General features: G+C 37.4%; 1 protein-coding gene across 1 annotated transcript in view; it reads right to left on the bottom strand.

The window, feature by feature from the left end:
• Positions 1–891: 891 nt before the first annotated feature.
• The window catches only part of LOC307157411 (membrane-spanning 4-domains subfamily A member 4A-like), a 39,710-nt gene continuing 15,741 nt past the window's right edge, over positions 892–24,860 (bottom strand). The window contains exons 2-8 of the mRNA XM_079869343.1: positions 13,736–13,892; positions 13,444–13,551; positions 13,277–13,351; positions 7,338–7,469; positions 6,082–6,192; positions 5,704–5,766; positions 892–1,989 (exon numbers count right to left, since the gene is read on the bottom strand). Of these exons, the coding sequence (XP_079725469.1) occupies positions 1,897–1,989; positions 5,704–5,766; positions 6,082–6,192; positions 7,338–7,469; positions 13,277–13,351; positions 13,444–13,551; positions 13,736–13,867 (714 nt within the window). The 5' untranslated portion in view covers positions 13,868–13,892 and the 3' untranslated portion in view covers positions 892–1,896. The remainder of the gene's footprint in view (positions 1,990–5,703; positions 5,767–6,081; positions 6,193–7,337; positions 7,470–13,276; positions 13,352–13,443; positions 13,552–13,735; positions 13,893–24,860) is intronic.

Raw genomic sequence — 24,860 nt, 5'->3', positions numbered from 1 at the left:
ACCATTATATGTTTGGTCTAAAACGCAACTGCTCTCATGTTTTACTGAAGAACAAAATGCAAGTACATTTTCTGTCTTGTATTTTGAAAAAACTGTGATATGAAGAGTGTGTAAAGTAACATTTTTTAGCAACAGTGTGAAAGTGAATTGTACATAAAAGGCACAATACTGGTATAAACATGAATATGTGTCACATGACTAAACTTACTCAATGTTTTTAAAAAAAAAACTCAGTTTTGACAGTCCACACTACAACGTGAAAACAGTGTTTTCAAATTCATCCACTTTGGAGAACGTTTTTTAATTAATAAAAATGTGTCTCAGTGTGGACAGAAGGACAAAACGGAGAGAAAAATTATTTTTCTTTTTTAACAGCATTATTATTTATCAAAAATTGTCACAAGTTTAAACAGCATTTAAAAGATGCCACACGTATTAGTGTGGACAAGACCTGAATCACTGGAAGAACCAGTGAGATTAATTAACTTAAACAACTTAATGTTGTAAATTAATATTACAATCGATTAACCTGTTTTGCCCGTGAACACTCAGTGTTAATTGTTCATTAATTCTAAGACATGTACAAGACTATTAACTGATCCAAATATTCATAATCAATTATAACAAGTTATTATTGATTATTAATATTTCATAGAGCTAATTTGCAACATAATCTTAATTACACAAACATACAGCAAGGTTCTTGAACTCTACTTCTAGAAAATAAAGAACAAGGAATGTGCATTAGGTGTGTTTTGCTTTTTTATGTTTTTAATTTAGTTATTAAGCCACTGTGTAGCGACAATGGCCTTCTTGTCACTTAGAGGTGTTGTAGGATTATTTCTGACGCGTGAGATCCAAACAAGATGCTTCCAGTCCAGTAATGCATTTATCCCTTTATTTGTCACAGTTCCAATGCCAAAACACATTATAATCCACAAGTTAGCATGTCCACATCCGATCCTGACAAGGTCAACATTTTTTGCTTTTCTCATTAGTTGCACTTGACTTCACTTGCTCTCTGGCTACCTATATACCTATTAAACCCACACTCCACCCAGTGTCCAACAGTGGAACTACAACAAATTATAAATAGAGCATAATGGCTCTTACACACACTGTATACCTTAACGTTACATATTATACAGTAATATTATAATACTATAATATATTGTGTAGGCAATTAGCTTACTTCGCTGTAAATAGAAAAGCCTGACAATATCACTGCTAAATACCTTTAAGTATTGTGGTTTTCCACCATGTTTCTCACTGACATGCACACAACTCGTACAGATCGAGGCTTAAAGAAAATCCTGAGCTTCCCACTCGTATTTACAACATTGTGGTGGCATTTATGTGCGTTCAATAGTCACCATTGTATATTTGGTCTAAAACACAACTGCTCTGATATTTTACTGCAGGACAACAAATGTGAGTGAATTTTCTGTCATCTTTGCAGGACTGTGATTTGAAGAGTGTGCAAAGTAACATATTTTAGCAACAGTGTGAAAGTGAATAGTATATAAGAGGCACAATACCGGTACAACAACGCAACAGTGTAAAAGTGAACAGTATATAAGAGGCACAATACCAGTACAACAACACAAAATCTATTGGTACAATTTGCGTCACATGACTAAACTTCATCCTCATCGTTTTCAAATACCTCCGTTTTGACAGTCCAAACTGCATTTTCAAATTTATCCACTTTGGAGAACATTTTCAAAAAGCTTTGTTTTCATTAATAAAAACACATCTCAGTGTGGACGAAGGCCAAAACGGAGAGAAAAAGATGTGTTTAGACTAAAGCATATTAGTCACTGGAATCACTGGAAGAACCCGTGTGTCCTGAGAAAGCATCAAACCCAGCGGCAGGACCACAGCTCTGTCCACTTTTTAATATTCATATTTAGGATCAGCACTTTTACTGTATTGTGGGGGAACATCTGCAAGATTGTGATTCACAGAAGAGTCGCTCACCAGAGGTATCTGCAAGAAAAACAGGTATACAATCAGCTTTAATGCTTATTTATTGATCATTCTAATCAATTCTTGCACATAATAATTTATATGTTTTGGGTATTTTAACTAGTGGAGGTCAACTCTGTTATTGATATAAACTCTGTTACCATCAATGACTACGTTTACATGCAGCCAATAACCTGTTCAAAACCGGAATATTAGCAATAACCCGGTCGCGCACGGCCATGTAAACACCGGCAAAACCCCGAATATGCTCATATCCCGGTTTTTAAAAACCTGGATATGATCCCTGGGGTACCCCTTTTCTAACCCGAATATTTGGTCATGTAAACGCGTATCGGCATATCCCCATCAAAAGGAACATTGATTTGTGTTCTGCGCATGTTCTATTCGCAAGGAATCTTGGTCTTTTGAGTAGAGACGGCGTATACAGAAACCCGCGTGCAGTATACCGGAAGTAAACAAGAAGTAGAGGTAAACATGGCGAGACGCAGCACAGAACCACACTTTTGGAGCGAGGAGGAAAGCGCAAACAAAGGCGATCACTATCTGCACCGAACTATTCATTATCCGCGTGCTGCTGCTGCTGTTGTTGTCTTTGGATACAGGAAGAAGAATCGGAAATGACGCATATTGCATCTTAAGGTTGTCCGTACGTCCAGACGCTAACTGTGCGTCGCCGTTTACATCGGGATATTGCCAATTGATTACAAATTCCATGTATACAGGAGTAACTCTCTGCTCACGCATGTAAACGGGTTATTCCGAATGTTTCAGAAACCCAAATAGTGACCTTAACCCGACCATAACCCGGATATTGACAGCTTGTAAACGTAGTCAATGTCAGCTCTGTTTGTTTAAGGTTTTGCTTTAAAAATGATCATGAATCATTGTTAACAAATTGATTAGAAGCTGATTAGCATAATTATTCTTACTACGTGACATTTTAAAGGATTTTATTCATTTTTAAAGCTATGTTTAGAGAAATTGCACACCATCTTGGCAACTTTTCATTTATTTTATTTCATTTCAATTCATATATTGATATTTTTACTCCAAAACAAAAAAGTATCTTGTCTTATTAGGTTTAAAGTTGAATTAATGGATGAGACAAAAGTTCTGTTAAAGGGGGGGTGAAACACTCAGTTTCAGTCAATCTCATGTTAATCTTGAGTACATATAGAGTAGTATTGCATCCTTCATATCTCCAAAAAGTCTTTAGTTTTATTATATTTATAAAAGAAAGATAGGCTGTTCCGAGTCTTTCCGGAAAAAAACGAGCGGCTGAAGGCGGGCCGTGCGGGCGGAGCTAAAGAATCACGAGCGCTGTTCACTGTTTACTTGCTGTGCTTACGCACCGATAGCTAACAACACACAGACATTTGAACCAGTTTTACTCACTGCCTGCGGTTTCGACGCACGGCCGTGAACCTTTATCGTTGGAACTGCTCCATCCTTAAGCATTAGACAATCTGCAAATCCGGCGTCGAACTGGGCCTTGTTTATAAAACAATCATCGTCGAAATGCAGGGAACAAACAAAAACACTTGCACAACTCCGTTGATGCTCTGGAAAAACAAACTCCATCCACTGGTCCCTTAAAACTGGGTTCTTTGTGAATCTGTGCAGGGTTGTCTTGCACTGGCAACCAAAAACCCACTTCTTTGGTGACATTGACTTCCCTAAAGCCGAGCACAGTGCTTTGATGGGTGTACTGCTTTCGCTCTCTCGCTCGTCGCTCTGGTCTACGAGTGCGCGCGCCCTTCCGGGAGAAGTGCCCTTAGGACCCGTATAAGGAAATTCCGCCCCATCTGACGTCACACAGGCCCATACTCGAAAAAAACTTTCCGAAACTTGTGACAAACCTGAAGGAGTATTTTTGCCACAGAAATACTCCATCAAACGTACAACTTTATTTGTGAAACTTTGTCCATGTTTAGCATGGGAATCCAACTCTTTAACAGAGTAAAAAACTCAGTACCGGTATGCATGAAATAGCATTTCACCCCCCCTTTAAAGGGACACTAAGTGGGAATTTCTCCCATCTAGTGGTGAAACTGTATTTTGCATTCAAACGAATAATGCTCTCCAGCGCCTCACTTTTCCAAATGCGCGTTGCATCTACGGTTGCCGTTATGTACCAAAAAGCTATGACAGGATGTCTTATAATAGCACTTCGAGTTTTTCTTCGGGTGAACAGGTTTGTTATTTAAAACAAACTGAAACTTGAATCAACGAAAAAAAGAATGTTACAGTATAAATTACTGACTGTGAAAAACATTAACTATGGTAGTTAGTAGTAATGCCGCCTTTATTCGTTATATTTTTTGAAGTACGTGCATTGTTAGATATCATCATCATCAGCGCCTTCTCTAACGTTCCTTTACTCAATAGCTGCTATTCATCAAAGAGCCTGTTTAACTTACTATGAATAGAATAGATAAATAGATATAACTATAAATGTTCTACTGTCTATATAATAAAGTTCACAACAAAGCAATGAAAAAAAGCTTGTAATTAAGACCGTAACATTGACTTACCTGTCGAGAAGAAAGCAGGCAACTTCAGGGTCTCTTTTAAAAGCTTTCTCCTGCATTAGCTATCCCGACATTAACCCTTGTTTTTGTAATCTCCGGTCACGTTTCCTTTTACGGTCTATTTTTGACTTTTTCGACAACGAGGACTCATCCTGTGACTCAGCATATGTATGAATGAACAGTGTATAAATAACCGTGCAGTGCATCCTTTTAAACTTGCCGCGGCAGTGACAAGCGCCTCTCTCTGCTCTGCTTCTCCGCTTCTGTTGACTTCAGTCACGTGACGCTGGCTCTGAACGAAACGCGTTGTGGAAACGCGTTGGCCTAGTACTTTTTGTCCCTCTCTGCTATTATAGTTTTTCAAGATGGCGGAACTACATGGAAGCCTCCGTGGACCTACCCATCCCATGTATATAAAGATAATAAATTCTTCGTTTACGAGGATTAGTCTGATCATTGGCATAGGTATTTGTACACCATTGAGGGCATATTTATGAATAAAAATATTGATTTTAGATAATAAAATACCTAAAAAGCTACATATTGTCCCTTTAAGAAAGACAGGGTTTTGAATTGTGTTACATTTGTTAATTGTATGTTTTTGACCCATACAACAGAGTTGACAGATGTTTCTGTTAGTACATTGATTTTCAGAATCAATATTTTAAATCTTACAATCTTAAGACTAGCAAATACGTGTTCTATGAAAAGAAAAGTTTAACAGAAAAAAAAAAATCCTATGTTTTCTTTCTCTACTTGAAAAATACCCGCAATCCCTGAATGGGTCATATGTATAAAAGCAACACTAATCCAAATAATAGATCATGGATTTTTTTAAACCATTTTACACAAAGTCCCATTAGACTGGTGCTACAAGCTTCTCTTACCTCTGATTTGTTAAGATCACGGGAGTGATTAGGCCCAAACGCACCAAGGAAAATCAACACAACAAACATCTTGGTGAACATGCCGCACCTTTGGAAAAATGCACATGTAATTCTTACATCTTATTGCACAACTTCTTAGTGTAGTATAAATTCAATAACATTTGCAGACAGTTCTAGTATTACAGGTTTATAGACAACACTGTATTTCAAATGGAAAAAGTAAAGACAAAAATCCTGCTAAAATGTTTTGGTGTGGAAACTGGAAACAGTGAGATTGAAAAACAAGCTTCTCTTACCTCTGATGGATTGGGTCTAAAGGCATAGGACTGTGGAATAACAACTTGGTAACGTGGAAGCACCTTCGGAAAAATACACATTGCGTTTTATACCTTCTTACTGCAATATAAATTTAATAACATTGGATGACAGTTCTAGTATCACAGGTTTATAGACAGCACTGTATTTCAAATGGAAAAAGGAAAAGACAAAAATCTTGCTAAAATATTTTGGTGTTGAAACTTGTGCCTTGTGCAGATTATTGAAAACAATAGAAATTGAAAAACTACCTGTCTTTCTGTCAATATGCAATGTCCTAGCAACCACCCAGAAAACCCTAGCAACTGCTTAGCAACCATAGCGGCCACTCAGCTTCTAGCCCTGAACACATCACTCACCTGTGGAGAACAGGCGTTGGCTTTACAGGCAAATGCTGACAGAACGATGGAGATGATAAACTCAAGGATAGTGAATACAAAGGACACAGCATGGATCCTCCAGAAGAGGGTCTGAGAAAACACTCATCATTAGCACAAATATCAATAAAATAAATGATAGTTACTCATTCATACGCTGGCTGCAAGTGCAGAATGTACAATCCTTGAGGTTAATATGGTAATATAACAAATCAAACTAAACGTATAATGTCAAAGCCTTCTTGCATGGTAAACAGGGCTTGACGTTAACTTTTTTGTTCACTAGACACTGTGTCGAGTGGTTTTCAGAAGTTACAAGCCACTCAGCATTTTCACAGGCTACAATTTTTAACAATACCATGAGGAAAAACTGCTAGATACTAGATATGTTTAATACTATCTCATAATTTGCCAGCTACAGTCAAACCAAATATTTATTCAGACACCAGAAATATTTTTTGGTATTTTTTTTTTTTTTACTAGTGGGTGCAACTACAGTACAGTTAATTTATGCAAGTGATGATAACAAAATAAAGTAAACTGTGACATTCCTCATCCAAATATTCTTCATACAGTGACTACCAGTAAAATGTATAAAAATTACCAAAAATTATTCAGACACTTTGATCTGACCATGTTTTGCTTTAATGTTTTTTCTTTAATTGCTAATGTGACCTTTTTACACACAGAGGAACAAAATTAAGCATTTCTTGGAAATTGGTTGACCTAAATTGGTATTATGTAATTAAATTTAACAGCTGACAGCTAATCAACCTAATTGATTTGTGAGACAGTCTAACAGAAGGGTGGACAAAACCAGTGAAACGAGTTCTTGTAGTTTGTTATTATCATTTTCTAAACTATAGCGAATAAACTGATAATGTGAGAAATGTTGAAGGTGTCTGAATAAATTTCTGGAGCAAAAAAAAAAGAGTGAGTGAGGAGAGGCGGGTTTGTGTGTAACTCGCTGTTGCTATTTTTGACCACTACATTGCACTTAGTTTATTATTTCAGATGACTTTTTAAAAGACTTCAATTGATAAATGTATATATGAAATTCAGTCTGCCGAAGTGGCTAGTAGGAGTGACTGCAACACGCCACTGCTGAAATACACACGCATTTGGCGGGTGTTAATGTAAAGCTGTGATTTACGTAAATGATCAGTAACATGAAGAGGTCTATTAAATTCTTCTATTAAATGCAAGTAAAACTGTGACTAGAAAAGTTGTTAACATACCTTGTAATTATAACAGTCATATCTATCATAGCAGTAAGGGATATATCCTATAAACAACTCCTTTGAAAGGATAAAAATGGAAATGCCTGCAGTTAAAGCACTTAAGATGTTCATTCCAACTGAAGCTTTCACCTATAGACAGAAAAACAAGTTAATTAGTTATAAAGCACTTTACCCAGAGTGTTAAAGCAGATCATGAAACAATATATATGGTAGGGCTGAACGATTTTGGAAAATAATTGCGATTTATTTTTACTAATATTGCAATTGCGATTTAATATGCGATTATTTTAAGCTCTTTATCTTTTCTATTATTCAACAAAAACAAGCAATAAATCATTGTAAAATAGGGAAGGGAATCTTTAGGCACCTCGTGAGCCGATCAAATTTTTTTCTTTAATTGATCTTATTAAAGGTGCATTGCGCAAGTCTCTGAGTTTTTGCAGAACTATGCCCCCTCTGGCGACAAGCGAAACTGCAACCAGAGATGTGCAAGCTCATGGACCACACGCACACGCACGCTTGCACGAGCACGAGCTGTTCATAACCAAAGAAGCATCAGCCGCACAAATCTTTTGTTTACAGTCATAATGTCTTCAGAGGTAATAAAGTTATAAATCTGAAAAAATGATTTTCAGTAACATTGAATATTTAAGAGTTGGTTAATGCAAAGCTTTATCCTTATGATAGGGGAAACCCGCTTTGATGAGACTTGTTTACAGTGGATTATAATTTTCAGTTAATATCATAGACATATACTTGAATAGTCAACATATTTCCCATATTTGTATAAGTATAATTGAATTGAATTGTAGTTTATTTTTCTCTATTGAGTTGTTATATGATTTTTTTTTGTCCTTGTGTTATTAATGAATTAAAAACTGTTTTTTAGTGTTATTTTAGTGATTTTTTTAGTCACCTAAATTTTGAAACCTACACCTTTGTAACATAGCTTATAGGCCTTTAGCATATTAATGTATAATATATATATATATATATATATATATATATATATGAACTAATCATTTCTGTTTCTGCATAGTGCTATGGGTTTATGGCTTGATGAACAAACGACTCGAACCCGAAGACTCGAGAGATGAACTTATCTTTTCTCTTTCCGCTACTGACAGCATAGTCTATGGGACTGACAGGAAGAACGAAAGACTCAGACCCGAACCCGAACTCGAGACTCGAAAGATGAACTAATCGTTTCTGTTTACGACCCTGCTGTATCACACACGGCACGGCCCAGCAGACAGATCAGAGTCAGACACTGACGAGTCGATGCAACTAACGTCTCGAGACACGAGAGGAGGAGAACAAACGTGATAAATATGAAGTTGCAAAGGAAAGAACATCTCGGATCAGGAGGTGAGGTGAACTAACAGAGTCAGACTGCAATAGCCTGAACTTAAGACCCAACAACTAATCAATTAATAAAACATTTCGGTTTCTTAGAATTTGGCTTTGGCTGCATTACCCTATAGTTTTATTCTTTTTACAAATGTAATCAACATTTTCGTAAATACTAACTTAGATGTGTTGGAATATTTAACATGCCATTTTATTTATATTATACTGAAATTAACGAAATGACTCGAAAAAAGATTCGTTCATTTTGCTGAACGAGACTCAAAGATCCGAGTCAGTAAAATGATCCGAACTTCCCACTACTAGCGGCGAATACACAAACCTGCCAGACATAGCCAGGTGAGCGTGAACGCGCATGACGTCACGCCCAGTCTCAAATTCCGTCCCGAATCCCTCTTATTTATTTTACTGTACAGGATTATAGAGGCAATCGCAGTGATCAGAGAAGGGCTCATTCAGCCCATCAGGCAATTGTTTAAGCAATGTATGGGTTAGAAAAACGGGTATTTTTAACATGAAATGTTGCGCATTGCACCTTTAATAAAACTTAAAATATTGAATTACATAATTATAAGTAGGCCTACTTATAATAATTACACATTAAAAAACTAAATTAATACAATTACATGTTAATAAGTTTAACTAATATAGCTTCAAAACAAATAACAAAGAGGGGAAAAAAATATTACAAGCAATAATCAAAGAGTGCTTTCAGTATTTAAGAGTAGGCTTGGCGTGTTCATCTCTTTTGAAAATTATAAGATGTGGTTTGTCCTGTCTGTTTAATAACTTAAGATATAACTGACTGTGTCACATTTTGAGATGCAAGTACATTTAACCACGTAGACGAGTCGCTCACAGCCGCATGCTCAAACACTTTTCGCAAAGCGCACGTGAGTATTTGAAATTGAAAGCAGCTTCTGTCTGTGATTTTCATATTTTTAATATATAAGCCAACTGCATTCCAAGACATATGATGCCTTCGTAGAGCATTTATAAGTAAAATACCGGCGGGCGAGACCGCGCACTACAAGAGTAACATCACGCAGACCGCGCGCATCTCATATCTTGTGCAATGAAGCCCGCGAATGTCCTTGTAATTCACTTAAACTTTTCCAAACTTTATTAAAGGTTATTTATTGTAAGGTTCGAGTGGTGTCGTGTGTGTGTGAGACAGAGGAATTAGAAGCAAGCAGAATACGGTTGTTTGTAAAGCAAACGCATCATCACATATCTGTGTTTAAAACTAAGCTCAGACATAAATCTGAAATGATCTCAATCAATACAGATTCGTTGGAGAGAATCTATAACACAATATCACATAAATGAAACATAAACTGTTATTTCCTGTAGCCAGGCCTATATGCCTAGCGTGCCAAGTTGATGCTTCATCTGCAATACAGACTGGTTAACTCTCGCGTGTCACGTGACCAGACTGTAATCGCAGCTTTGTGGTAAAAAAAAAAAAAAAAATCGCATTTCATCATATCGCGATATTATCGCAAATGTAATTAATCGTTCAGCCCTAATATATGGAGCACTATAAAAAAAATAATAATAATAAAGTTGCAAGTTGCAATTATAAGGCCCAAGTACAAATGACTCATGAAGACAGTACAATTATACAATGGCAATATCTCTCTTCAAATATAATAAGAGTCTAAGAACTTCAAATATAATACAGGTGTCTGTGGGTGGAACTATTCTTCTATGTACTATTTTACAATAGACAAATAATATTGTGTCTTCATTTTAATAGAATAGCAATGCATTAATTTATATTTGTATCATGTAAAACTAGGTAATTTGGAGATCAACGATTTCTTTGCAAACTGCCTTCTATTTTGACTTCATTGATCTTTATGAAAATATAATGGATTTTAAGCATAGTCAATCCAATGAACCATTTACAGAGCATCCGGAAAGTATCCATAGCGCTTCACTTTTTCCACATTTTGATATGTTATAGGCTTAAACCAAAATGGGTCTGAGCCTCGACACAATCCTGTCTCAGAGCTGTACAGACACTTCATGGCTTGGTTTGTGCTCTGACATGCACTGTTAACTGTGGGACCTTATATAGGCAGGTGTGTGCCTTTCCAAATCATGTCCAATCAACTGAATTTACCACAGGTGAACTCCAATCCAGCTGTAGAAACACCTCAAGGGTGATCAGTGGAAACAGGATTGCACCTGAGCTCAATTTTGAGTGTCATGGCAAAGGCTGTGAATACTTATGTACATGGGATTTTTTTTTTCTTTCTTTCTTTCATAAATTTGCAACGATTTCAAACAAACTTCTTTCACGTTGTCATTATGGGGTATTATTAGTAGAATTTTGTGGAAAATAATGAATTTAATCCATTTTGGAATAAGGCTGTAACATAACAAAATGTGCAAAAGGTGAAGTATTATGAATGTTTGTTGGTGTTTTCATATCATCCACATATAACACTTTTAATGTTTTTGAAAGATGTCTCTTATGCTCATCAGGCCTGCATGTATTTGCTCAAAAATACAGTAATATTGTGAAATATTACTACAATTTAAAATTATATTTATTTTTCTATTTAAATATACTTTAAAATATAATTATTTCTGTGATGCAAAGCTGAATTTTCAGCACCATTACTCCAGTCTTCAGTGTCACATGATCCTTCAGAAATCATTACTACTAGGGGTGTAACAATACATCGATATGGATCGATGCATCGATCAAACGTCTAACGATACGATGCATCGATACCACACATAAAATATCGATATACGGTACCTTTATTTTGACACACTCCACATCCTCACGTAACTTTTCTCCGCTGAAATAGACGCCTGACATGATTGACTGAACCCTTTGTCACAAAAGCCGGTATTTTCCACTGTCAAGGGATCGCGAGTTCATGTTTTACAGCAGAAACGACAAGCCCCGAAAAGTCTGTTTTAGCGAATCAGTACGCAGTATTCAGGTCAGGTGACAAGGCTGCTTGCTTGTCACTTTGAAAAGACGCGCTAGCTGAGAGGAGTTTCGTCAAAGCTGACTAAAAGTGATCGAGGATGGATTTCAGCGAACTTGATGAACCCGTGATATCTTCTTCGGGAAATTAAAGGAAAATAAAAGCTGAAACTTTTTCACGGAATCTTGCTAAAACAGCATGTGGTGAGGGAAAAGCTCTCTGTATTGCGTGTAGGCTACGTTAATCACAACAACAAAGTTTGTCAGGCGTCTATGTCAGCTGAGAAGATTAACGTTACAAAGTTTAACCAAGTGTTTTATTATGTATCATATTAATTACTTGGCTTTGTTTGACTCTGAAACATGAAATGTGGAGTTATGTGCTTTTGCCACACACAAAAAAAATATATATAAAAAATTCTTTCAAAGAACTTTTTTTTGTTATTAATACTTAAAGCTGCAGTCGGCAAGTCTGGCAGATTGAGTGGACTTAGCCAAAATTTTGAATGTTTACAACTCCCATGCCCCTCCCCCACTACCAACGAGCACCCGCCCATCGTCAGTGCGTGTGTACCTGATTTTCTGTGAACGCGTCCGTCTCTTCAGCATCGATCAACACCATGGACTCGGAGGTAGGCTGCCCTGGCTAATCTACCCATATATAGCAATAACAGAGGAATTGGAAGCTTGTTAGTAGATTTTCTCTCTGCCATCACGCTTCGTACAATCTTCAGGCGAACTTCAGGCGTGTCATGTGCATGTGATACTGTAACGTGCACGTCTGCGTGAGGGAGGGGGATCTGTGGCGTGTGCACGAACTGTGATTGACAGTCAGATCTCACACCCCCCTGCGCTGATTGGACCCGATTTTTGCAAAACAAATAACAGGCTCCAGGTGGAGTTAGAAGCTCGGGTTTTTTTCTAAAACCACCTTATTTATGTTGTTCTGTCGGATTATAGTGTCAATTTCACTGAATTTGATCAAATAAATGTTGCCGACGGCAGCTTTAATCAAAACAACCCAGCTGCAGTTTGATTGATATTCAAATGCACAATATAAATAAAAAAAACATGATATATGAAAATGAACAAGAACGGAGTTATCTGTTTTTGCAAATGAACTCATGTGTTATAGAGTTAATTTGCAAAAACAGATAACTCCGTTCTTGTTCATTTTCATATATAATGTCTTTTTGTTTTTTTTTAATTGGGAGAGGGTGTGCAATTTTCAAAGAGTTTAATTAAACTTTCATGTTATATATTTTTGCATGTATTAGTGTGAGTTAATAAGCGTAACTGGTTGTGTACACTTGGCACATAATATCTAAATATCGATTGATTGATCGATTATAGCCCTGAATCGAATCGTATCATATCATTTTTTGAGGTATCGGCAAACATCGTATCGCTGGCTGAGAGAATCGATATCGTATCGTGATTAACTGTCCGATTTACACCCCTAATTACTAACGTTCAAAAGTTTTGGGTTCAGTAATTTTTTTTTTTTTGAAAGAAATTAATACTTTTACTTTCATCCAGTTTTGGGCAGTTTGTTTAGTCTTACATTAAATAAAGTTTGTACTTGAACCCCTGAAAATAACAAGTGATGTGCGCATACCAAACTCAAACTGGAGGAGCCTTTGCCATGGAGTTTATTTTCTGCAGCAATGCAGAGTGATCCTGCGATAATGTACTGAGAGGAGAGAGAAAGGATTCTTCTGTTAGAATATGTAGCTTGTGTTAGAAAAGACAGAACTGTACTTAAGTTGTATATTGTTTGCTTACGATGAGAGATCCCCAATAAGGAATACCACTGAAGACAAAGATGGAATCTGGATGGACTATAGCCACTCCCAACAGGAGAATCAGCAGACCGATCATTATCTGGACAGTCTGAGGAAGACCAGAAAACAGGCACTTATTGCAGGGGAATAGTGACTCACAGTTATTAGCTGAGCAGGGTTGCCAGATCTGCACAACAGTTTGTTAATGTTTGTACTGCTGCTTTTTTGGATTTTTTTCCGTACCTTTCCTCCTTCACACGTATAAAAATAAATTTTATTGAAAGATTTCTCACCCCAAGTGCTTTTGGTTGGCCTTTCAGGAAAGCCTGAAGTCCTTGAGTCGCTGGAGCCATTTGTCCTGGGGCCTGAAACTGGATGATCAGCCTCGACGAGTTTGTGGGAATGGGAATGACGGTACTAGACATTCTTCTTTCTGAATCTGAAATTGATCTGTACAAAAACAAGACATGTAAAAACATGTGAAGAATAAGAATATACAGTGCATTCACAGCGCTTCACTTTTTCCACATTGTGTTATGTTACAGCCTTATTCCAAAATTCTGTATTGTAATTATGTATTTTTATTGTAATTAATAAACTTGCAAAGATTTCAAACAAACTTCTTTCATGTTGTCATTATTATTTGTAGAATTTTGAGGAAAATAATTCATTTAATCCATTTTGGAATAAAGCTGTAACATAACAAAATGTGCACAGTAAATACTTTCTGGATGCACTATAAAATAGATTTTCATAAATAATCTTACCAGTGTATTTATTAACACACATTTGCCAGTATAAATTTAAAGCAATAATATCTTAGTAAAAACCTTAAAAACCTTTTTTTAAATAAATTACAGACGAGCAGTAATTGATCAATTTGCAACAATAATATTTCATTCTCATTAGGCGTATTCAGGCCTTTAATTTGAAATAGCGACGAACATGAAAAATCATGATATATTGAGTGAAAAAGGTCTGAAAATGTTTTAAATACAAAGAAAAAAACGTATTCTCGATTTGTGATGTGGCGCAAGCTATAATTATAATTATTTATTTGTTTATTCAAGGTTGAATTCAAATAAAATACTGCCAGATTACTTCTGAAAAGGATGTCTACTTCATAAACTGTATGAAAATTATGGAAATATATGGTTCAGATCACTCAAACCATATATGGAAATAGCGCCCTTATATGGTCAGTAATAGAGCTTGGATGTCATCTAGTGAAAAAGTGTGTTACTGGCTAGAAACAAAATCTTACTGAAAGCTTTTTGAGATATCAACCTAAAATTTGTAACATAACTTAATAACATAACTTAATTTGTAACAACATTTCTTGCAGTAAAACATGTTTTGTCTTATATTCCAAAGCATTCTTGAATTACAACCAATCAAGTTTGGATAGTGATGTTCATGTCTATGCGGAAAAAAAGCCAAACTTTGTATAAAGATGGGTCTCAACTATGTTGTGAAAGATGTAACAGAATGATTTGATATACCATTTTGCTTTATGTGGTGTGTGTGAGTAAAATGGCCATAAACAGGTTTTCCCATGCCATATCTTTACACTGTATGATGCATATTAATGTGTTTGTAATGAAAAAATAAGAGTAATAATGGGAGTGATAATTGTAAAGATTTTCGTAATAATATATTTTATTTATTCCATATATATATATATATATATATATGTTGTGTCTCCCAGAATGAGTAGGCTAATAAACATTAAGTCCTGGTGTCCAGTGGACATGTATGAAATCGCTGTCCTGTTTCATAACATAAAGTCATATTTTGATTTAAAACCCCACAACATTATGAAATCTTAACATCAATCACATCCACACGTATTATTTTAATATTTTAAGGCGTGCTTTTGTGCAAATGAAATCTGTATTGCAGAAAATGTGTCATGCGGAGACCCGCCCTGAACATGTCCACAATAATGACGGCTGGAGACAGAGTTTCTGAGAGGAATGTTAGAGGAAATAATCGACTAATCTTACAATATTTACTATCAAAGTCTAATTAAAAGCAGACTTTTCCGTCTCAGTAAGTTTAGTTTCGGTTTCGATTTGAAGCGTTTTCATTTCGTTGCATCACTAACTCAGTACTCTGTTAATAACGACCTGACAACACAAACTGTACATGAACGAGTACCTGGACGAGTCCAATCTTGTTGCAGTCTTGATCGAAGTTCTTGTGTGTTTTGTGTCGTCGTGGAAGAAGCCGATCTCGACCTTCTGCGCTGTTTTACACGGAGAGATGAGAAACTCAATTAGAGATGGGTGTGCCGTGCACTTGTTGGAGGCAGAACTGCTGCTGTCACGGGGATAATTGATGAGTTTTCCCCGCTAAAAAACGTACCAGTTACGTAATTTATTCGTACTTTTTGGTAATTTCATGACTTACCAACTGACAAAATAGTATCGACGTCGCATTTCTGTAATTTAATTTCCATCAAATAATGACTGACAACGTTGTCAGTACGGTCTCCTAAGGTTACACGATAACGTTTTATGGATGTTTTGGTAATTTCATGACTTGGTAACATAACTGCAACGTCATAATATGACAGAATAATAATATGACAAACGTCTGTTAATTATTATTATTATTTTTTTTTTACTTCTCTCAGTAATTCGTCTTATGAAATAAATGTAATCATTTGTCAAATTTGAAATCTGTTAAGGGGCCTTGTGCAAGCTTTCTTGCCATTAAAAACATCAGCCCAACACATGATACATTTCTGTAATACTGAGGATGTTACCTATCCATTTGAACAGGAAAAAAGTTTATATTATAATGAAATATATATGTCCCATACACAAAAGAAATATATTAAAAATATATATTTTCAGGATATATTTTGGAATATATGCAAATATTTGAAATTGGCCCAATAAATATATTTCATACTTATATTTCATATATTTTTGTTATATTTCAGAATATATTTCAATGTATTTGGAATATATGCCACATATATTTTTGACACTTTTGGGGACCCATACAGAAAAAAATACATTGAAATATATTCTGAAATATAACAAAAATATATGAAATATAAGTATGAAATATATTTATTGGGCCAATTTCAAATATTTGCATATATTCCAAAATGTATCCTGAAAATATTTTTTTTAATATATTTCTTTTGTGTATGGGGTGTTACATACACTTTTATGTAAACTGAGCCAAAACACTTTTTTTGGTATTTTTTTTTAACTTCCCACCCACCTACAGGATGTCACACCAATAAGGGCATCCAATTTTGATCATGTGGTCTCACAGCTAGGGCTCAGCAAAAAAGAAAATAAGAGAAAATAAACTCTCTGTATAGTTATACTGTCCCATTCGACCTTATGCCCCAATCACCCTTAATTCTCCCTGTGCATAATGAGAGTCGCAACAGGAAAACAATTTTCTGTTATGAAATAATGAAATTTATGTGTTATGTCTCGTGTGTGCAGAGTATCTTAACTTTACATCCTGCAATTTCTGAGAGCGGTAGACAAGGAATCTTAAGTGACAGTTTTCAGGATTGAGGTTGCAATATTAAATAATTAGCAAAAACTGTCTCATAAAGAAAACACAATTAATGTTAATGTTTTGTTTGAACTCATTCTTTTCCATACGTTTGCTTGTGTAAACGTATGAATTGGATTTTAATTACAATGCAATACAACACTGAGGTTAAATATCAGGGTTTCTGCACCTTCACCTGTCTAAAGTGTGCTGATCTGAAAAGTTGCATAATATGTTGGTAAACTTCATACAGGGTATTTTAATATATTCCTGTATACAGGAATTAAGAGCCTGTGGATGCACACAAGACACTATTACAATATCATTTAGAAAGGGATGTGTCAAGTCACCTTTATTTATAGCGCTTTTTACAATACAGATTGTTTTGAAAGCAGCTTTACAGTGATAACAGGAAAATAAGTCCAGCTTAGTTCAGTTCTAAAATATGGTGTCAATGCAGGCAGATCAATAATATAGTTGAATATTAAATTAAATGTCCCCTACTAAGCAAGCCAAAAGCCGAAGGTGACAGTGACAGGAACCAAAACTCCATCAGTGACAGAATGGAGAAAAAAACCTTGGGAGAACCCAGGCTCAGTTGGGGGCCAGTTCTCCTCTGGCCAAAGAGCGAACAGTGTATGATTATGATTCAGGCAGCGTTACAGGTCGGAGTCACGCCGGTATGGAGATGAGTTTGTTGAGGATCAGTGCCGATGGCTGGCGTGTCGTTGAGGCCTTCACAGAGGAGAGTCTAGTTGACCCAACCTCTGCTGATACTTCAGGGATGCGTTGTGGTTGTGTCTAGGCGCAGGTCCTCCATCTGATCTGGATAGAGATTAGACATCCCATTTTATACCACAAACAGAGCAAACCGAGTGCTCCACTGTTTGCATCAGTTCAGTAGTTATACATACTTGTTTGTGGTGAATGTATTCAAAAAGAACAAAGGAATAGATTATAAAAAGTAGCCAATAAGGCAAGGCAAGTTTATTTATATAGCACATTTCATACACAATGGTAATTCAAAGTGCTTTACATATAAGAAATTTAAATAATCAAAATAAATAAGAATAATTAAAACAGTTTAGAATAAAAAAATAAAATAAAATACAGTACAAATAATGGCACAGTCATAATTTTAGTTAAATACTAAGAATATATTAGTTGTATGGTCAATGTTTCTATTTTTGAAAGCATTGTGTGTCCACTTACTGTTGCCTCAAGCTCTGCATCTGCTTCCAACTTGAGCAATTGTCTCATCTCTGTCATTTTTACTCAAAATCTGCAAGCTTTACCACAGATTAAGATAAAGAGACCAAGTCTTTAATGTCACAAACCATTCCTGTTGCAGTGAAGACATTTTGGAAATAAATTATTCACATCATAAAATAAAAATACACCACATAATTTCAACAATATGTTACCACCATTTAACCCCTGAATGAAAACACTCACCACCAGTTGTAACCATTGAAGCAGCCGGGGTACTGTCCTTCATCACAACATCAGTCCCACCTATTTGTACTGTCATCACAAAATCAGTCTGTTGTAAAAGAAAAAAAAAAAAAGAAAAGAGAAAGTTATTAATTCAGTTAATTAATCTATATAGCCATTCTGGAGAAAACAGTGATGTCATCATCCAGCTCAGTTCAGTTATGATGTCAATGACAGATCAATAGTATTGTTGAATATTAACTTACAAAATACTTAGAGCCGTTTTGCATAAGCGTATAACGTTAAGTATGTTGCACCCAACAAAGATCGAACTTCTTTTTACCTTCTTCTCTTCCTTGTTCTACCATTTGCTCCGCCATAGTTTACATGAACTCCGTCCACTTCTGGCATCAGACTGTTAGGCTGGCGCTGTCGTCCTCACACTGCTATGACGTATGGTTCTGTCACGATGTGGGTTTTGTGTCCTGTCAGGTTCTATGGTTCCCTGTCTTGTCTATTAGTTATCCCAGGTGTTTCTGATTTACCACGCCCCCTTGTTATCTTGTCTAGCTCGTTTGTCCCTGATTATTTAAACCCTGTGTTTCAGCCTTGTCTTTGTGAGTTCTTGTATGTCTTACAGTTCGCTGTAGCACGTTAACGTTGGTTGTTCCCGAGTCCCGAGTAATTTGTATATGTGACCGGAGCAGTATTTTTGTAGTATAACTCAATACAGATAGCCTGACTACGCCACCTTGGGAATTACACCCAAGGAAATATAAAAAGGAACCCAGGTTCGGTGGTGCAGAGAAAAGTCAGAGTCGTGTAATTCAGCAAACAAATGAATAATTTTATTTGACAGGAAAATATTCTGCTTGTATCTTTAAATAGTATAAATCACTAGCAAATTTATTGTAACAATACTAAGAACAATGTTAAAAGAACATTCCTCCAGGCATACGTGATCCAAGCAAGTTATCACATCAAACAAACATCACAACCAGAAAAACAAATGTATTGTCTCCACAAAATAATATAAAAAAAGAATTAAAAAAAAAAATTATATATACACTGCTCAAAAAAATAAAGGGAACACTTTTTAATCAGAGAATAGCATCAAGTCAGTTAAACTCCTGGGGTATTGATCTGGGGTGCGTTTCCCGAAAGCATCGTTGGCCAACTATGGTCGCAAGTTCCGTCGTTACCAATAGAGTTCAATGGACATTGCGATGAACTTGCGACCATAGTTGGCCAACGATGCTTTCGGGAAACGCACCCCTGGTCAGTTAAGTAACAGAGGGGGTTGGTAATCAGTTTCAGCTGCTTTAGTGTTAATGAAATTAACAGCAGGTGCACTAGATGGGCAACAGTGAGACAACCCCCAAAACAGGAATGGTTTTACAGGTGGAGGCCACTGACATTTTTTCCCTACTCATCTTTCTGGACTGTTTTTCACCAGTTTTGCATTTGGCTAGGGTCAGTGTCACTACTGGTAGCATGAGGCGATACCTGGACCCTACAGAGGTTGCGCAGGCAGTCCAGCTCCTTCAGGATGGCTCATCAATACGTGCCATGCCAGAAGGTTTGCTGTGTCTCCCAGCACAGTCTCAAGAGCATGGAGGAGATTCCAGGAAGACAGACAGCTACTCTAGGAGAGCTGGACAGGGCCGTAGAAGGTCCTTAACCCATCAGCAGGACCGGTATCTGCTCCTTTGTGCGAGGAGGAACATGATGAGCACTGCCAGAGCCCTACAAAATGACCTCCAGCAGGCCACTGGTGTGAATGTCTCTGACCAAACAATCAGAAACAGACTTCATTAGGGTGGCCTGAGGGCCCGACGTCCTCTAGTGGGCCCTGTGCTCACTGCCCAGCACCAGGGAGCTCGATTGGCATTTCCCATTGAACACCAGAATTGGCAGGTCCGCCACTGGTGCCCTGTGGTTTTCACAAATGAGAGCAGGTTCACCCTGAGCACGTGACAGACAGGAAAGGGTCTGGAGAAGCCGTGGAGAATGTTATGCTGCCTGTAACATCGTTCAGCATGACCGGTTTGGTGGTGGGTCAGTGATGGTCTGGGGGAGGCATATCCATGGAGGGATGCACAGACCTCTGCAGGCTAGACAATGGCACCCTGACTGCCATTAGGTATCGGGCTGAAATCCTTGGATCCATTGTCAGACCCTATGCTGGTGCAGTGGGTCCTGGGTTCCTCCTGGTGCACAACAATGCCCGCCCTCATGTGGCGAGAGCATGCAGGCAGTTCCTGGAGGATGAAGGAATGATACCATTGAAGGGCCACCACGCTCACCTGACCTACATCCAATAGAACAGCTCTGGGACATTGTGTTTCGGTCATCTGACATCACCTGGTTGCACCTCAGACTGTCCAGGAGCTCAGTGATGCGCTGGTCCAGATCTGGGAGGAAATACCCCAGGACACCATCCGTCGTCTCATTAGGAGCATGCCCCGACGTTGTCAGGCATGCATACAACCACGTGGGGGCCATACAAACTACTGAGTACCATTTTGAGTTGCTGCAATGAAATTTCAGCAAAATTGACAAGCCTGCTGCAACATTTTTTCACTTAGATTTCCAGGGTGTCTTTGAATTCAATCCTCTGTAGGTTGATCATTTTCATTTCCATCAAACGATGTGGCATCCTTTCGTTCAGAACACATTACCAAGTCCATATTAGTATAGATATCCAGCATGATATTTTTCCCCATTGAGATCTGATGTGTTTTCAAAGTGTTCCTTTAATTTTTTTGAGCAGTGTATATATATATATATGAACAAGGCTAAAGTTTACTTTAGGGGTGGCAAGCTAGCTCTAAACAACTGTGCACTCAACCATTTATGTGTGCACAGCAAACTAAATAAGTCGAGGTGCTCAACCCTGGTGCTCCAACCTCACAACAAATGTGTTCACCCAGGTGACTAGCCTCCCCCTCGGCGCACTCAGCCTTGACTCAAACAAACAAACAAAAAAAAGAAACAAAGAAAGATTAGTGGACCGATACAGATACAAAATGATCACATCCGACACAAATAGAAAGATTGACCAAATCAGTAATTAACGTTATTGGTCTCAACAGGTGACCGTTAGAGAGACACTACTGATATGATATGATATAATATAATATAATTAATTACACCACACGGCCAACGGCCCAAATCACACTGGTCAAGCAAACCTCGAGGTAAGGAAATAACCAAAATAACCCAAACCGTAAAAATGAAAGCAAAACAAAACACAGAAACTATTATCTAGTCACGAGAAAATAACCTAATTATGAAAAACAGCAGCACGACCTGAATTAATCACGTTGTACACGGAAGACTGCAAACAAAACATAACACTTAGATCAGAGTCTAACGTTACTTCAAAGGATATAGAACATTTACTAAATCATACGTACCACACGAGAATCACACACATCTCACGAACCACACATAACGTTATCACGAAGTCAGGATGCACTCACGAATGTCCAGCTAAAACACAATAAACCCCATTAAACGTGACTAACCCCATATAACCCACATCACAACATTGCGATCGCCTACCTTAAAGCTTTCAATGAGCGCTTGACGCAACTCCCAGGGCACGCAGCCAAAAAGGTTACAGCAATCCTTCAAAGATAGAAAAACACATACTCTTTAAAACCCCACGAAGCCATGCATAACCTTCCTCACTTACCTCGGCTAACATGACACCGGTAACCGGAAGAGGGGGCGAGTATGACAAAGCCTACATTCTAGGGCTTCCCGTTTACACACTTAAATACACCGGCCTTAATTACCTCATCCACCCATTACCATATAAGGGTAACGAACACAAAACAAGGGAAAGGGGAATTCCCCTACTGCTACATATAGTTTGTGGTCTGTTAAATAAAGCGTGTGCTGCATTTGGATCCTGCCTCATCTCTGCCTCAACCGCACTATGTTACAGGTTCTGCATTTGGTTAATATTGCATTTTTTGAGATATCAACCTAAAATTTGTAACACAATTAGCTTCAACAAAACAGATGTGTCCTCTTTTTTTAACAACTTGTAGACAGTTATTCAAAGGACATCTGGAATGTAGATGAAACAGGTAAAGTTTACAATTCATTAAAACTAAAAAAAAGTTACAATGATTCAGTGGTTTAAAATACATGGGACAAATCTTTTGTTACCTATATAAAATTTTATAAACTATAGACCTTAATAATAAAAACATACTGTAGCCCAGGGGTCCCCAACTAAATTGGCAAGAGGTCCACTAACCCGATCAGCCCAGTAAACGAGGGTCCGGACATGCAAAAACACCCGGCAATAATTCAGTTTTCTTCCCTTTTATTAAATTGTAACCATGTCAACAAATTGACAATAAAACCATTGACAATACAATCTTTATCTTTAAATGTATTCAACTGATGTTGTTGAAATTCATTCAAGTATGTTATTTCATTTTAGTGCAAATATTCAAATGTCAAACCTTTCAACATCAATAACAGCAACAGGAAGCATAAAAATAAATACTCAAAGTCAGAATCTTAATATATTAGGTGCAAATGATTTACCTTCATAACCACTCAAAGAAAAATACATTCAGTGTTGTGAACAGCTGCTATTGCACATAAACTTGCAAACATTGTATTTCAAAAGTGCAAAAATGGAACAAATAATGCACCTCATAATGCATTATATAAAAAGTGTTAAACAATACTTCTATTAGTGCAACAAAAAATAAAGTAAACATTATTGTAAACAAGCAAGTTTGTAAACTTAGCTCAGTGTGAGAAATTTGCATTGGCACTGGCAGCCAATCTCTTAAATCTGGGTAGGAATGGAGTCAAAGCAATTCTCAGACATGCATGCACATGGTCATTGGTCAGTTGTGAGCGGTACTTATTCTTAATGATGTTTAGCGTAGAGAAGGCTGACTCACAGCTATAGGTAGAGCCAAACATTGTTAATGTGTACACTGCCACTTTGTTAAGTACAGGAAACTTTGCCTTTGGCACAGTCTGCAGCCAAAATGTGACAGGGTCAGAGGATTCACATTGCTCTCTTAACACAACATCAGCCTGTAAATCTAATAGCTCCATTTGAAGGGCCTGTGCATTAGCCCATTTGTACATATGTACTGCCTCCTTTGAGAAAGAAATAACATTCTTAACAAAAAATGGACTCCTAACAAAGAGCATCAGCTGATCTCCCAATGTAAAGCCATCATAGCGAGCCTTAAAGTTTTCAATCAACTTTTGGATAAAGTCAGAATGAGCAGTGACATTTCTCTCCTGTATCTCCTTCAATGAAGGAAAATGTGTACAGTCCTGCTCAAGATCCATTTTCAGAATGTCCAGTTTCCTCTGAAAAGACTGGACTGCAGCCACCAAGTCACACACAGAATTGTCTTTCCCTTGAAGCTTCAGATTGAGGTCATTTAAATGCCCTGTGATGTCAACCAGAAAGGCCAGTGTGTCCATGTTACTTTCCTGTTCTAAAAAGTGCAAAAACACCTGAGCCTTGTGACTGTTTTGTTGTGCAAGGAAATCTTTAATTTCATTTCTTATCTTCCAAAAGCGAGCCAGCACTTTTCCTTTACTCAACCATCTGACATTGGAGTGCAAGAGCAGGTCATTGGCAGGAGCATCTACTTCTGCTAAGAACTCCCTGAGCAGATGATGCTGGTGAGCTGATGAAGCCCTGAGAAAGTTAACTAGTTTGGTGATGGTGTTCATAACTTCTGCGTGGTGCTCTGAAAGTGTGGAGCAGAGAACAGACATGTGGATAATGCAGTGATATGACAAGAGCTCTGGGTTGTCCTCTTTCAGTCGACTGACTGCACCCTTTTCTCTTCCCATCATAGACGGTGCCCCGTCAGTGGTGATAGAGACAACATTTTTTACATCGATTCTTCTCTGTGTCAGCATTTCCTTTATGGCCAAATATATGTCCTCTCCCCTGGTATGCGTTTTTAAATCTGTGACGCCTAAAATGTCCTCTACAAATGTTTTAGTCTCCTCATGATAGAATCGGACATACACCAAGAGCTGAGCGTTGTCACTTACGTCTGTTGATTCATCAGCAGCTAACGCAATGCACGGGGCACTTTGGATAGCGCTGTCAAGCTGGGACTGCACATCTTCCGACAGCAGCTCAGCTCTTCTTGTTGTTGTTGTGGATGATAAAGGAATCTGACGAACCTTTTGTTTTAGCTGCTGTCCTTCTTTACCCTCAAACAGCGTGTCTGCCATCACCTCCAAAAATTCGTTTCACCATTCCAGAGTCAGTAAAAGGCTTTTTATGTTTGCCCAAAATCCACTGTACTCGAAGTGAGCACTCGTAGGCTCGTTGCTGTGCTGTAAGGGACTGTGTTATCACCCGTGTTGCACGCTCATACTGTCCTTTCAGTTCACTAATTTTCCTCGTCCTCGCGGGTGATCCTGGCGGGTAATTTTCAT

This window comes from Squalius cephalus (genome assembly GCF_949319135.1).
Source record: "Squalius cephalus genome assembly, chromosome: 4".
Lineage (NCBI taxonomy): Eukaryota > Metazoa > Chordata > Actinopteri > Cypriniformes > Leuciscidae > Squalius > Squalius cephalus.
This window is presented reverse-complemented; position numbering and strand designations above follow the sequence as displayed.